General features: G+C 42.0%; 1 protein-coding gene across 3 annotated transcripts in view; it reads right to left on the bottom strand.

Annotated features, from left to right (window-relative positions):
* The window catches only part of tex10 (testis expressed 10), a 102,564-nt gene that overhangs the window by 70,688 nt on the left and 16,430 nt on the right, over window positions 1-15,446 (bottom strand). For all 3 annotated transcript variants that reach the window (XM_072575553.1, XM_072575551.1, XM_072575552.1), the window contains exon 4: window positions 2,483-2,711. In XM_072575553.1, the coding sequence (XP_072431654.1) occupies window positions 2,483-2,711 (229 nt within the window). The remainder of the gene's footprint in view (window positions 1-2,482; window positions 2,712-15,446) is intronic.

The raw sequence follows: 15,446 nt of genomic DNA, 5'->3' as shown, positions 1-15,446 counted from the left end.
GGCCATATTGGATTTGGTACTTGGTAACGAACCGGGACAAGTGATGGGCCTGTTAGTGGGTGAACATTTTGGTGATGGCGACCACAATTCTGTGACTTTCACCTTGGTTATGGAGAGAGATAGGTGCGTGCAACAGGGCAGGTTTTACAAGGAAGGTTAAATACGATGCTGCAAGACAGGATCTGAGGAGCATAAATTGGGAGCACAGGCTGTCAGGGAAGAATGTCGTGGAAATGTGGAACTTTTTCAAGGAACAGATACGACGTGTCCTTGATATGTATGTACCTGTCAGGCAGGAAAGAGATGGTCTTGTGAGGGAACCTTGGTTGACGAGGGAGGTTGAATGTCTTGTAAGGAGAAGAAGGAGGCTTACATAAGGTTAAGGAAACAAGGTTCAGACAGAGCAGTGGAGGGATACAGGATAGCCAGGATGGAGATGAAGAAAGGGATTAGGAGAGCTAAGAGAGGGCATGAAAAATCTTTGGCAGATAGGATCAAGGATAACCCCAAGGCCTTTTAGGCGTATGTGAGAAACATGAGAATGATGAGAATGAGGGTAGGTCCGATCAAGGACAGTAGTGGGAGACTGTGTATTGAGTCGGAAGAGATAGGAGAGGTCTTGAATGAGTATTTTTCTTCAGTATTTACAAACGAGTATTGTTGAAAAGGAGAGTATGAAACGGACTGGTAAGCTAGAGGAGATACTTATTCGGAAGGAAGATGTGTTGGGTATTTTGAACAACTTGAGGATAGACAAGTCCCCCGGGCCTGACGGGATATATCCTACGATTATGTGGGAAGCAAGAGAGGAAATTGCAGAACCGTTGGCAATGATCATTTTGTCTTCACTGTCAATGGGGGTGGTGCCAGGGGGACTGGAGAAACTGGTAAGAAAAATGAATGTTGTGCCCCTGTTCAAAAAAGGGAATAGGGATAACCCCGGGAATTACAGGCCAGTTAGTCTTACTTCGGTGGTAGGCAAAGTAATGGAAAAGATACTGAGGGATAGGATTTATGAGTATGTGGAAAGACACTGCTTGATTAGGGACAGCCAGCAAGGATTTGTGAGGGTAGATCTTGCCTTACAAGTCTTATTGAATTCTTTGAGGTGGTGACCAAGCATGTGGATGAGGTAGAGCAGTGGATGTAGTGTACATGGATTTTAGTAAGGCATTTGATAAGGTTCCCCATGATAGACTTATGCGGAAAGTCAGGAGGCATGGGATAGTGGGACGTTTGGCCAGTTGGATAAAGAACTGGCTAACCGGTCGAAGTCAGAGAGTGGAGGTAGATGGTAAATATTCAGCCTGGAGCCCAGTTACAAGTGGAGTTCCACAGGGATCAGTTCTAGGTCCTCTGCTGTTGTAATTTTTATTAATGACTTAGAAGAGGGAGTCGAAGGGTGGGTCAGTAAATTTGCAGACGATACGAAGATTGTAGCCGACAACAGCCCTCCTCACTATCCTGTGGATAGTGAGGAAGGCTGTTGTCGGCTGCAAAGGGACTTAGATATGATGCAGAGCTGGGCTGAGGAGTGGCAGATGGAGTTCAATCCTGTCAAGTGTGAGGTTGTCCATTTTGGAAGGACAAATAAGAATGCGGAATACAGGGTTAACGGTAGGGTTCTTAGTAAGGTGGAGGAGCAGAGGGATCTTGGGGTCTATGTTCATAGATCTTTGAAAGGTGCCACTCAGGTGGATAGAGCTTGTAGGAAGGCCTATGGTGTATTATTAGCAGAGGGATTGAATTCAAGAGTCGTGAGGTGATGTTGGAGCTGTATAGCACCTTGCTAAGGCCACATTTGGAGTACTGTGTGCAGTTCTGATCGCCTCAGTTTAGGAAAGATATGGAAGCTTTGGAGAGGGTGTTGAGGAGATTTACCAGGATGTTGCCTAGAATGGAGAATAGGTCGTACGAGGATACGTTAAGAGTGCTGGGCCTTTTCTCATGGGAACGGCGAAGGATGAGGGGTGACTTGATAGAGGTTTATAAGATGATCAGGGGAATAGATAGACAGTCAGAGACTTTTTCCCCGGGTACAACAGTGTGTTGCAAGGGGACATAAATTTAAGGTGAAGGGATGTCAGGGGTAGGTTCTTTACCCAGAGAGTAGCATGGAATGCGCTGCCTGTGGGAGTGGCAGAGTCAGAATCATTGGTGACCTTTAAGCGGCAATTGGATAGGTACATAGACAAATGTTCGGCACAACATCGTGGGCCGAAGGGCCTGTTCTGTTTTCTATCTTTTTTCTTTCAACAGTTGCTATCAGCCCTTCTACATTTCTCCAGCAACTTCTGTTTTTATTTCATACATGATAATTGCATGTTCCCTGTTTACCTGTGTAAATGGCAACAGTAAAAACGATCTTTCTGTTTCAAAACTGAGGGGAAGATAATTCAATTGCCCTGGCTCAATCACAAAATGAACCATTATAGGAATGCCATCTCCTCATTTTTTAAAATCAATGATTCATTTTTCTTACCAGTTTCTGACTTTCATCTTGGCGCTGCATTAGTTTCCATAATAGCTGGATGATGCTGAGAACTTGCAACTTAAGATTCATGGCTTCTGGTTCAAGTAGGTTACTTGGTATAGCGCCTGTTAGCTGAGCCTGAGAGGCTTCCATCCAACAGTCCAGAAGAAGGGGTACGAGTATCTGAACAAACCCTTTCAGATTTTCCAAAGAGGACAAACCTTCAGTGTCAAGAGGTCTGGAAAACATAAACAGATAAAGTAAACGAACTATTAACGGAAGAGATATTAATCCACAAAATATTTATTTTCAAATATACGTCATTTAGGTCTTACTGCTACCAGTTACAAGTCTATTTTCAAAACACTGAAAAAAAATGTTCTTAAGTATTTGCCAACAGACACAGAATAGCATAAGGAAAATAAAAAAAATGAAGACCTGTACGTGATAGAAAAACATGAATACTAGGAAAGAAAAACTACAGAATGGTACTCAAGGGCAATCAAACCAAGTGAAAAACAAGTATTATTACAGACATAACAACACAAAAATAGACCACTAACAGATATTCTGTCCTTCAGAAATGCCACCACTCACTACATCCCCTAGTCTGAAAAAAGAGCTGTAGTATAATTAAACTTCAGTGCTTAAAAGGAGCCCATGCCTGCTTCCCTTGTCGTTAAATTAGTAGTTCCTCAATACAAACTCCAGGAGGTTGAAGTACTGTAGGTGAAGTTATGTTTCATTACCCAGTCTCAGAAAGAACTCCTAGATAACAGCTCTAAAATAATCAAAATGAATTTGCTTTTTCTCCTTAAAATCTCTTAAAATTTGAACCAATAAGCAGAAATGAGGTTTAAACAATATAGTTTTCTTTGCAGAAATGAAGGATAGTTGGGGAGGCGAGAGATGGACATGAGATTTCCAAGAAGGAGAAAAGGAACACAAGGTCAGATGCAACAATGCAATGGTGAGACATAAACCCCAAGCAAAACAGGAAAAGCCAATGACTTCAATGAAAAGATAATCTAATTTGGAAACACAGCCTTCACCTATTATCCATGAGTTCTAACAGATTTTCATTACAATAGCTGAAAAACACCTTTACATTTTGGATTATAAATGTGATCACCAAATAGCATTTTATAAGGTTATATGCAAACAACTAGTTATAAAAAGGTATGATGACACTAAATACAAATCTGAAGACATTTTTTCCACTAGTTACAGTATAGCTTTTTGGGGATGGCTTAGCATTAGGATGAATAAATAATATAAATGAGATAGTTCAGGAGGGTAATTCTGCATATGCTAGCTGTGCCACCATCTTCAACATGAGTACTCTTCAACACAAACAGTAGCAAAAGTGTTTACCACCTCGAAGACATTCTGCTACAACACGTTAAGATTTTTACAGAAGAACCTTCCAAACCAAGACCACTATCACCTAGGGGAACAAGTGCAACAGATGCACAGGAATGTCACCGTCTGAAAGTTTGCTTCCAAGTTATGCAGCATTCAAATCAGATGACCCAGATCAATACAGCAAATCCAGGAAGGACCTCTGCACAGCCATCAAGAATGCCATGAGACAGTACCAGACCAAAGTGAGACCCAAACAGACTCACCGCCTTTGGCTAGGCCAAAAAGGCATTACAAGATACAAAGTGAATCAGAACAAGATTGCAGACAAAGCCACATCTCTCCCTATGCTCGGTTTGAGCAGAATGCCAGCAATGCAATGACGCCTGCTGTGATTGCTCCTACAGTCATGGACACACCTGCTCCCTCAGTTACTGCTGCAGATGTCAGATCAATCTTTCTGGGAGTCAACCTAAAGAAAGACACGGGTCCGGACGGTGTCCCCGGCCGAGCATCAAGGTTCTGTGCAGACCAAATGGCAGAGGTATTCATCAATATCTTCAACCTCTCCCTCCTACAAGCCAAAATCTCCACCTGCTTCAAGAAAACTACTATCACTCCTGTATCTAAGAAACCAATAACCATGAAGTGTTTTGACAGGCTGGTCATGGCCCACATCAACTCCAGTTTCCCAGCCTGCCTCGATCATCTGCAATTTGCTATTGACATAACAGGTCCACAGCAGATGCCATATCACTAGCCCTACACTCATCCCAGGAAAATCTAGCATCAAAGGACACCCACATCAGACTCCTGCTCATTGACTACAACTCAACCTTCAACATCATTATCCCCTCCAGAATATCTCAAAACTCTGACCTTGGTCACAGTTCCACCCTCTGCAACTAGATCCACAGCTTTCTGACATACAGACCACAATCCATGAAGCTAGGTAACTGTACCTCCTCCGCAATAACACTAGAGACCCCCAAGGATGCGTCCTCAGACCCCTGTACACCCATGACTGTGTTGCCAAATTGGAAACAAACACCATCAAAAGTTCACTGATGATACCACCAAAATGGGATGGATATCTATCAAACACTGGGGGCTTGGTAACATGGTGCAATGTGAACACCATGTATTTGATACATGGTACTGTTACCAATTCCAACCTTTTGGGTCAAGAACAGAAATGATGGCCTAGAAATTATCAGCTGTTTGGCTTAATGCTGATCAGAAAGCGTATAGTGTAGCAGGATTTTCAGGGTCCATTACAATTCCAGGGTTAGAAACTAGCTTTCGGAAGCTAATAAACTACCTGCCGGAATTAAAAATAGAATTGAGGATTGGGAGGATTTTAAAGTACAACAAAGGAGGACCAAGAAACTGATAAAGAAATGAAGAACAGAACTAACAAAACACAAAAATAGATCGTAAAAGCTTCTGCACTGTGCATAGAAAGAAAACGTTTGGCTCAGTCAAAAGTGGGTTGATTATACATAGAGTCAGGATAATTTTATTGGGGAAACTAAGAAATGGCAGAGAAGCTATCAGTCTTTGCTAAGGAATACACAAGAAATATCCCAGAACTAGAGATCTAAGAGACATAGAAGAATGGGAAATGAAAGGAGATTACTATTAGTAAGAAAGTGATCTTGGAGAAAATAATGAAACCAATGCTCCAGGACATGAATTTGCGTCTGACTGTGAATTGTGGATTCAATAAAAATTTGGAATGAAGCTAGCTAATGGCAACCATACATTCACTGCCAAATGTTATAAAAATCCATCTGGTTCATTAGAGCTTTAGAGAGGAAAATCTGCTATCCTTCTCGGATCTGGCCTACATGTGACTCCAGACCCATAGCAATGTGGTTGACTCTAAAGTGCCTCTGAAATAGCCCAAGTCGGGTGGCAGATGAAATATTGTGATGGTTATCCACTTTGGTAGGAACAGTGGATGTGCATTTAATACTAAGTCACTGAAGGCTAGCATAAGGTGGAGCAGGCAGTTAGTGGTATTATTATCCTTATTTCAACATGATAGCATTCTGTGCAACCTTGGTCCCTGTAACTTGGGGAAAATATTATTGCCATCGAGGAAGTGCAAGGAGTTCCCCAGACTGGTTTCCAGGGTGTCCTAAGAAGAGATTGGAAAAAACTGCACATGTATTCTCCAAAGTTTCAAAGAACGAGAAGTGACCTCATTGAAAACTATAAATACTTAAAAGGGGTAGACAGGGTGGATATTCAAAAGGTGATTCCCATAGCGAACCAAGGGACGCAATATCAAAATAAGAGGGAAACCATTAGGTTTGAGAAAAGAACATTTTTTATTCAAAAGGGTTGTGAATCTTTGGAATTCTCTATCAGTGATTAGTGCAAATTCAATAATTGACTACGCTTAAGAGACTGACAGATTTTCCAAGTATCAATGGCATGATGGATTACTGAGATAGCATAGGGATAAGTGCATTGATGTCATAATCATATTGAATGGCCTCCTCCTTTACATAACTATTATAAGGGTTTAGGAAAATGAAAAGTTTATTAAGTCTTTGCAATGTAAATTAAAATGTAATTTATGGTTAATTAAAGCATAAAGGCAATAACACTTTCCATGCATTCCAGGAAAGCATTTAAAAATTGCAGATCATTGCTCACATTTCAGACATTGCAGGTTGTCCCTTCTTTGTTGACCTTTCATTTGAGATAAACCTAACACATTTGCTTATCCAGCATTCACTCCTGCCCAAAAATAAAATTCAATAAAAAGGAATTGAAGCAATGAACCTTGGTGTTAAGCAGATATGAAAGTTCCTCAGACCTGTAAAATCAACACTAAGTACCTAAACTGGCAAAATTTATCAAAGCACCTCCAAGATGTGTATATGGACTGTAGATTTTATTTTACTTGATTTTGATTGTAACTGAATTGGGAAAAGGAATCTACTACAACGAAGCAATTATTGTACTTCGAAAAAGCAAATTACTAAAGCTCATCGTGCGGGGTGTTTGGTATTTATACTGCTCTGTACAAAAAGTGGTGGCTGATTGGGCTCTGGAATCATGACCAGTAGTGGATGCCAAAGGCCATTACAGCCTAAGCAAAGCTAACTGGCTGAGTAGCTGAACAGTTTGTGGGTGTGAACAACATTTGCAGAAGCTTTCAAAAAGGGCAGATAGTGTCCCTCTCCCTTTATCTCCCCCTCCCCCAGTGAAATACCGACAGCATAAAGAATGTCAATACATAAATATTCTTTCCCCCACCCCACCCCCTCCCAGTTGTGACTGTTATAAATTGAGCCATTGCTTTTAACCAACATGTCAAAGATTTTAACTTTCGCTAATCAGTCCATTTGTGATTGATGTGAGAAAGGTGAGAGATCGCAAAGGAAAAGATGGAGAACCGTAAATCTTGGGAAACAAAAAGAATCCTGAGGGCTTGTGAACAAACAGTTTCCCCAGTACTTTATTCCATCCACTCATAACACCAGTTTTTTTTGTGTGTCTTTGTTAATATGTATGCATCTGTCAGCATCTATCCAAAAGGTAAACTAGGGACTTGGCAATTTTTTTAAAACTTACAAGACAACTCCAGGAATAGCAGAGCTTAATTTCCAGCATAACAGTACCTTAGCAAAGCTAAGCGAACATCCAATTAAAATACCGAATCTCAAAATGGGCAGAAGTAAAAGCCCTGCACAGCATGCCACATATTGTAACAAGGAAATAACAGAACAGGAAGAGATTTCATTCCTGATATTTTTTCCACTAGAACAGCTTGTAGATGAGTTCTGCTATAAGGCCCAATGTACAGTTACCCATTGTTCACTATCCATATTTCACGCAAGGCAGTTCATTTCATAAATATCAGCTAAATTTCAATAATAATGATATCACACCTCAATAAAAGACACAAAGATTTGGAGAAAATTAGGAGGCAAAATGCACAAATTTAATTTGAGGACAATAACTAATCTTACAGATTAATCAAAGATGGAGGACAGGAAAAATTTCTGGCTGTAACAGCTGCTCCTTTAAGGTATTTTAGGTGCTGGAGGTGATTTCCTCAAATTCCAGGAGCAGCAATTACTGTTTTATATGCTGTTGCATTGTTTTGGAACTTTGGAGGAAAGTGAAAGTCAAAACAACAGCAGTTTTAAAAGGGAGAAGAACAGACAAAGTAAGCATATGGTGAGGTCGGTAGAGAGAGAAAAAAAAACTGACAGCAGTGAACCTGCACAGTTACTGCCTTTGTTGTTTGAACGCATGTATCGTTGGACATCGGAGTGTGTCTGGGAAAATTAACAAACAGTGAAATTCACAACTGATCTTGGAGGAACTGTTTGGGCGAAGTTCACAGCACAGAAACAGATGAGTGAATTATTTTTAAGTGTGACCTGCAGAAAGTCTGCAGTAATGAATAGGGTGAGTTCTTACTTGATTAATGTTTTTTGAGATATGTCTCTTGATTAAACTTAAATATAAGCCATAACTATTAATTTAACTGGGGTAGTGTTTTGTAGAGGAATGAGACGGTGTTATTTTCTGGGGCTGTAGATTGTGAAGGAGCAAAAATGGCCTTTAGTAGAGTGATATGCACTTCTTGTCAGGTGTGGGAGTTTAAAGAGAGTTTAAGGGCTACTGCAGATTATATCTGGAATAAATGCTGCTGGTTGCGAATCTTATCAGATCAAATGGAATGGTTGGAGAGCTTAGAAGCAATGAGAAATTTGCAACAGCATCAGCATGTGATGGATGGCAGTTCTACTAAGGGGGGGAAAGAGAAAAAAGAATGTCTCAGATACAGTCACTTAGGTGTGTTAACTCCAGGAAAGAGAAGAGGGGTAGGCTACTCGTGCAGGAGCCTTCTGTGGCTATACCCATTTCAAACAAGTATGCTGTTTTGGAAAATGTAGGGGGTGATGGATTCTCAGGGGAATGTAGCACAAACAGCCGAGTGTCTTGTTTTGAGACTGGCTCTAATGTAACGAGGGGTATGTCGAGTTCCAAGAGATCAATGGTGCAAGGGGGCTCTCTAGTCCGAGGTAGGGACAGACTTTTCTGTGGCCAGCAGCGAAAAATCAAACTGGTGTGTTGCTTCCCTGGGGCCAGGATCAAATGATGTCTCAGAGAGGGTGCAGAATGTTCTTATGGGGGAAGAGGGTGCAGCAAGAGGTCAATGTCCACATTGGAACCAATGACACTGGAACGGGAAAGGTGGAGATTCTGAATGGCGATTACAGAGAGTTGGCAGGAATTTAAAAAGGAGGTCCTCGAGAGTAGTAAGAGCTGCATTACTCCTTGTGCTACGAACTAGTGAGGGCAAGGATAGGAGGATAGAGCAGATGAATGCATGGCTGAGTAACTGGCATACGGGAGAAGGATTCATAGTTTTGCATCATTGGAATCTCTTTTGGGGTAGAAGTGACCTGTACAAGAAGGACGGTTTGCACATAAATTGGAAGGGGACTAATATACTGGCAGGGAGATTTGCTAGAGCTGCTCAGGAGGATTTAAATTTGTAAGGGGGTGGGGGAGAGGAGAGGAGGTGGTGGGACCCAGGGAGATAGTGAGGAAAAAGATTAATCTGAGACTGGTACAGATCAGAACAGAAGCGAGTCAAACTGCCAGGGCAGGCAGGGACAAGGTACGACTAATAAATTAAGCTGTGTTTATTTCAATGCAAGGGGCCTAACAGGGAAGGCAAATGAACTCAGGGCATGGTTAGGAACATGAGACTGGGATATCATAGCAATTACAGAAACATGGCTCAGGGATGGACAGGACTGGCAGCTTAATGTTCCAGGATACAAGTGCTACAGGAAGGATAGAAGGGGAGGCAAGAGAGGCGGGGGAGTGGCGTTTTTGATTAGGGATAGCATTACAGCTGTGCTAAGGCAAGATATTCCTGGGAAGTTAGTTGGGTGGAACTGAAAAATAATAAAGATGATCACCTGATTGGGATTGTATTATAGAACCCCTAATAGTCAGAGGGAAATTGAGAAACAAATTTGTAAGGAGATTTTAGCTATCTGTAAGAATAATAGGGTGATTATGGTAGGGGATTTTAACTTGCCAAACATAGATTGGGGCTGCCATTGTGTTAAGGGTTTAGACGGAGAGGAATTTGTGAAGTGTGTACAAGAAAAGTTTCTGATTCAGTACGTGGATGTACGTACCAGAAAAGGTGCAAAACTTGACCTACTCTTGGGAAATAAGACAGGGCAGGTGACGGAAGTGTCATTAGGGGAGCACTTTGGGGCCAGCGACCAGAATTCTATTAGATTTAAAATAATGATGGAAAAAGGATAGACCAGATCTAAAAGTTGAAGTTATAAATTGAAGAAGGGCAAATTTTGACGGTATGAAGCAAGAACTTTCAAAAGCTGACTGGGGGTAGATGTTCACAGGGAAAAGGGACGGCTGGAAAATGGGAAGCCTTCAGAAATGTGATAATGAGAATCTAGAGACAGTATATTCCTGTTAGGGCGAAAGGAAAGGCTAGTAAGTATAAGGAATGCTGGATGACTAAAGTAATTGAGGGTTTGGTTAAGAAGAATAAAGGACGTATATGCAAGGTATAGACAGGATAGATCGAGTGAATCCTTAGAAGAGTATAAAGACAGTAGAGTATACTTAAGAGGGAAATCAGGAGGGCAAAAAGGGGACATGAGATAGCTTTGGCAAATAAAATTAAGGAGAATTCAAAAGGTTTTTACAAATACATTAAGGATAAAAGGATAACTAGGGAGAGAATAGGGCCTCTCAAAGAACAGCAAGGCGGACTTTGTGTGGAGCCACAGAAAATGGGGGAGATACTAAATGAGTATTTGCATCAGTATTTACTGTGGAAAAGGATAAGGAAGATATAGAAAAGCGAAATAGATGGTGACACCTTGCAAAGTGTCCATATTACAGAGGAGGAAGTGCTGGATGTCTTGAAACGCACAAAGGTGGATAAATCCCCAGGACCTGATCGGGCATACCCTAGAGCTCTGTGGGAAGCTAGGGAAGTAATTATTGGGCCTCTTGCTGAGATATTAGTATCATCAATAGTCACAGGTAAGGTACCAGAAGACTGGAGGTTGGCTAATGTGGTGCCACTCTAAGAAGGGTGGGAAGGACAAGCCAGATAACTATAGACCGGTGAGCCCGACCTCGGTGGTGGACAAGTTGTTGGAGGGAATCCTGAAGGACAGGATGTACATGTATTTGGAAGGGCAAGGACTGATTCGGGATAGTCAACATGGCTTTGTGCGTGGGAAATCATGTCTCACAAACTTGATTGAGTTTTGTGAAGAAGTAACAAAGAGGACTGAGGAAGGCAAAGCGATAGATGTGATCTATATGGACTTCAGTAAGGTGTTCAACAAGGTTCCCCATGGGAGACTGGTTAGCAAGGTTAGATCTCACGGAATAAAGGGAGAACCAGCTAAAAGACAGAAGGCAGAGGGTGGTGATGGTGGTGGAGGGTTGTTTTTCAGAATGGAGGCCTGTGACCAGTGGAGTGCCACAAGAACAGTGCTAGGTCCTCTACTTTTCGTCATTTACATAAATGATTTGGAAGCGAACATAAGAGGTACCATTACTAAGTTTGCAAATGACACCAAAATTTGAAGTGTAGTGGACAGCAAAGAAGGTTACCTCAGATTACAACAGGATCTTGACCAGATAGGCCAATGGGCCAAGAAGTGGCAGATGAAGTTTGGAAAAGCAAATTTTAGTGGGACTTATACACTTAAATGGTAAGGTCTAGGGAGTGTTGCTGAATAAAGAGATTTTGGAATGCAGGTTCATAGCTCCTTGAAAGTGGAGTAACTAGTAGATAGGATAGTGAAGGCGGCATTTGGTATGCTTTCCTTTATTGGTCAGAGTATTGAGTACAGGATTTAGGAGGTCATGTTGTGGCTGTATAGGACATTGGTTAGGCCACTGTTAGAATATCACGTGCAATTCTGGTCTCCTTCCTATCGGAAAGATGCTGCGAACTTGAAAGGGTTCAGAAAAGATTTACAAGAATGTTGCCAGGGTTGGAGGATTTGAGCTATAGGGAGCATGGGAGGCTGAGGGGTGACCTTATAGAGGTTTACAAAATTTACAAAATTATGAGGGGCATGGTCTTTTCCCTGGGGTGGGGGAGTGCAGAAACTAGAGGGCATAGGTTTAGGGTGAGAGGGCAAAGATATAAAAGAGACCTAAGGGGCAACTTTTTCACGCAGAGGGTGTACGTGTATGGAATGAGCTGCCAGAGGAAGTGGTGGAGGCTGGTACAATTACAACATTTAAAAGGCATTTGGATGGGTATATATGAATAGGAAGGGTTTGGAGGGATATGGGCCGGATGCTGGCAGGTGGGACTAGATTGGGTTGGGATATCTGGTCGGCATGGACGGGTTGGACCGAAGGGTCTCTATGACTCTATGAAATCACAAGAAAACTGTAATGGCACAATGACATGGAATATACACATATGTACGAGTTTTATTTCTTACAAAAAGCTATGAAATATTCCAATTTATATTTGGTAGGGAGCAATGAGGTCAAATGGGTTGGGGCAATTATGGCAGAGGTGAGAGAAAGGTGTAATAAAAGGAATAGTTACGAGGAGTGTGGTGGAGACTTCTGAGAGATCAACTAAAACATTTCTGCAATACATACTATAAACAACATTTTGTGGAGTCTCCATGCACTGAGAGACAATTAAACTTTTTTAAATTTAAGTGTTGCCTCAGTTTCTTGCATACATTCTGCAATCCTGATTCAAGTATATTACTCCATGTTCTCCCGAGCATCATCTTCTTGCCACTCATTCCCCGCAATTAAAATAAAAACCATAACACCATGCCTCCTCCTGGACTGGGCACCTGTTCATTATAGTGTTCTCCACTATAAAACTGACAATGGGTATGCATTTTGCAGGTAGGGAATCTAGCCTCACATTTTTACAGGTTAAGCCATCTCCACCCTCGCCTCCTTGCACCCATCCTGGGATGGGCACTGATAATAAAAGGAAATCATCATAACCTCTATCGAATACCTGAGCAGGATGAGCAGATTTGAATTGAACACGTGTCTACAGGGATGGTGCAGGAGGGACGGTTTTGGATTCCTGGATAACTAGGGTAGCTGGGACCTCTACAAACAGGATGGTCTTCACCTGAACCAGAGGCACAGGAAGAGAATTTGTTTAAGCTCTTCTAGTGAATTTAAAAACTTATTCAGCAGGGGGTGGGAACCAAAATTGTAGTTCGAGTATACGGGAGGATGAAAGTAGTGAAGTCAGAACTAAGATTTCAAGATTGCAAGAGGGCACTGGCAGACAAGAAGTTGGTTTGAAGTGTGTCTACTTCAACACCAGGAGCATCCAGAATAAGGTGGGTGAACTTGCAGCATGGGTTAGTACCTGGGATTGTGATGTTACGGCCATTTCAGAGTCATGGGTCAGGCAGGGACAGGGACAGTTTCCGAGATTTACATGTTTCAGTAAGAACAGAGAAAATGGTCAAAGAAGGGGTGGTGTGGCACGGTTAGTCAAAGTTGCAGAAAGGACGTTTGACGACTCCTCTACTGAGGTAGTATGGGCTGAAATTAGAAACAGGAAAAAGGAGGTTACCCTGTTGAGAGTTCTGTATACGCCTCCAAATGGTTCCACAGATGTAGGCAGTTGGATAGCAAAGATGATCCTTGATAGGAGCAAGGGTGACAGGGTAGTTTTTATGAGAGTCTTTAACTTTGCAAATATTGACTGAGAATACTAAAGTTCAAGTGTTTTAGATGGATCGGTTTCTCTCCAATGCGTGAAGGAGGGTTTCCTGACATAGTATGTAGACAGGCCAACAAGAGGCGAGGCCACATTAGATTTGGTATTGGGTAATGAACCCAGTCAGGTGTTGGATTTGGAGTTGTTGAGCACTTTGGTAATAGTGACCACAATTCGGTTATGGTTACTTTAGCAATGGAAAGGGAAAGGTATATACCGCAAGGCAAGAGGTATAGCTGAGAGAAAGGCAATTACAATGTGATTAGGCAAGATTTAGGTTGCAGGGAATGGGCATAATTGAAACGTGGAACTTATTCAAGGACCTGCTAATGTGGGTCCTTGACAAGTATGTACTGGTCAGGCAGGGAGGAAGTTTTCGAGTGCAGGAGTCGAGGTTTATTAAGGAAGTTAAATCACTTGTCAAGAAGAAGGCAGCAGCTTATGTTTGGATTAGATGTGATGGCTCAGTTAGGGAGCTTGAGAGTTACAAGTTAGCCAGGAAAGACCTAAAGAGAGAGCTAAGAGCCAGGAGGGGACATGAGAAGTCATTGGCAGATAGGAGCAAGGAAATCCCTAAGACTTTCAACAGCTGTACCAGGAATAAAAGAATCAAGCACAATAGTGGGAAGCTGTGCGTGGAGTCAAAAGGAGTTAGGGGAAGTGCTAAATGATTACTTCTCGTCAATCATCACACTAATAAAAGTCAATGCGGTCGAGGAGAATAGGGCGATACAGGCTACTGGACTCGATGGCACGGAGATGCAGAAGGAGGTGTTAGCAATTCTGCAAAGTGTAAAAAGAGATAAGTCCCCTAAGGCCAGATGAGATTTATCCTAGGATGTTCTGGGAAGCCAGGGCTTTGACTTTGATCTTTATGTCATCATCTACAGGAATAGTGCCAGAAGATTAGAGGATAGCAAATGTTGTCCCCTTCTTCAAGAAGGGGAATAAAGACAACCCTGGAAATTATAGACCCGTGAGCCTTACTTCAGTTGTGGGTAAAGTGTTGGAAAGGATTATAAGTAATAGGATTTATAATCATCTAGAAATGAATAAGTTGATTAGGGATAGTCAACACGGTTTTGTGAAGGGTAGGTCGTGCCTCACAAACCTGGAGGTCTTTGAGAAGGTGACCAAACAGATGGATGAGGTAAAAGCGTTTGATGTGGTGTATTTGGATTTCAGTAAGGCGTTTGATAAGGTTACCCACGGTAGGCTATTGCACAGAATACGAAGGCATGGGATTGAGGGCGAATTAGCAGTTGGGATCAGAAATTAGCTAGCTGAAAGAAAATAGTGGGTGGTGGTTGATGGGAAATATTCAACCTGGAGTTCAGTTATTAGTGGGGTACTGCAAGGATCTGTTTTGGGTCCACTGTTGTTTGTTATTTTTATAAATGACCTGGATGAGGGCATAGAAGGATGGTTAGTAAATGTGCGGATGACACGAAGGTCAGTAGAGTTGTGGATAGTGACGAAGGATGTTGTAAGTTACAGAGAGACATAGATAAGCTGCAGAGCTGCGCTGAGAGGTGGCAAATGAAGTTTAAGGCAGAAAGGTGTGAGGTGATTCACTTTGGAAGGAGTAACAGGAATGCAGAGTACTGGGCTAATGGTAAGATCCTTGGTGGTGTAGATGAGCAGAGAGAGCTCAGTGCCCAGGTACATAGATCCTTGAAAGTTGCCATCCAAGTTGATAAGGTTTTTAAGAAGGTATACGGTGTGTTCATTTTTATTGGTAGAGGTACTGAGTTTCAGAACCATGGGATCATGCTGCATCCGTACAAAACTCTTGTGCAGCCACATTTGGAGTATTGTGTACAGCTCTGGTCAGTGCACTAT

Source organism: Chiloscyllium punctatum, chromosome 8 (genome assembly GCF_047496795.1).
Source record: "Chiloscyllium punctatum isolate Juve2018m chromosome 8, sChiPun1.3, whole genome shotgun sequence".
NCBI classification, from domain to species: Eukaryota; Metazoa; Chordata; class Chondrichthyes; order Orectolobiformes; family Hemiscylliidae; genus Chiloscyllium; species Chiloscyllium punctatum.
The sequence above is the reverse complement of the archived record's forward strand: the minus strand, read 5'-3'. Positions and strand labels throughout refer to the sequence as shown.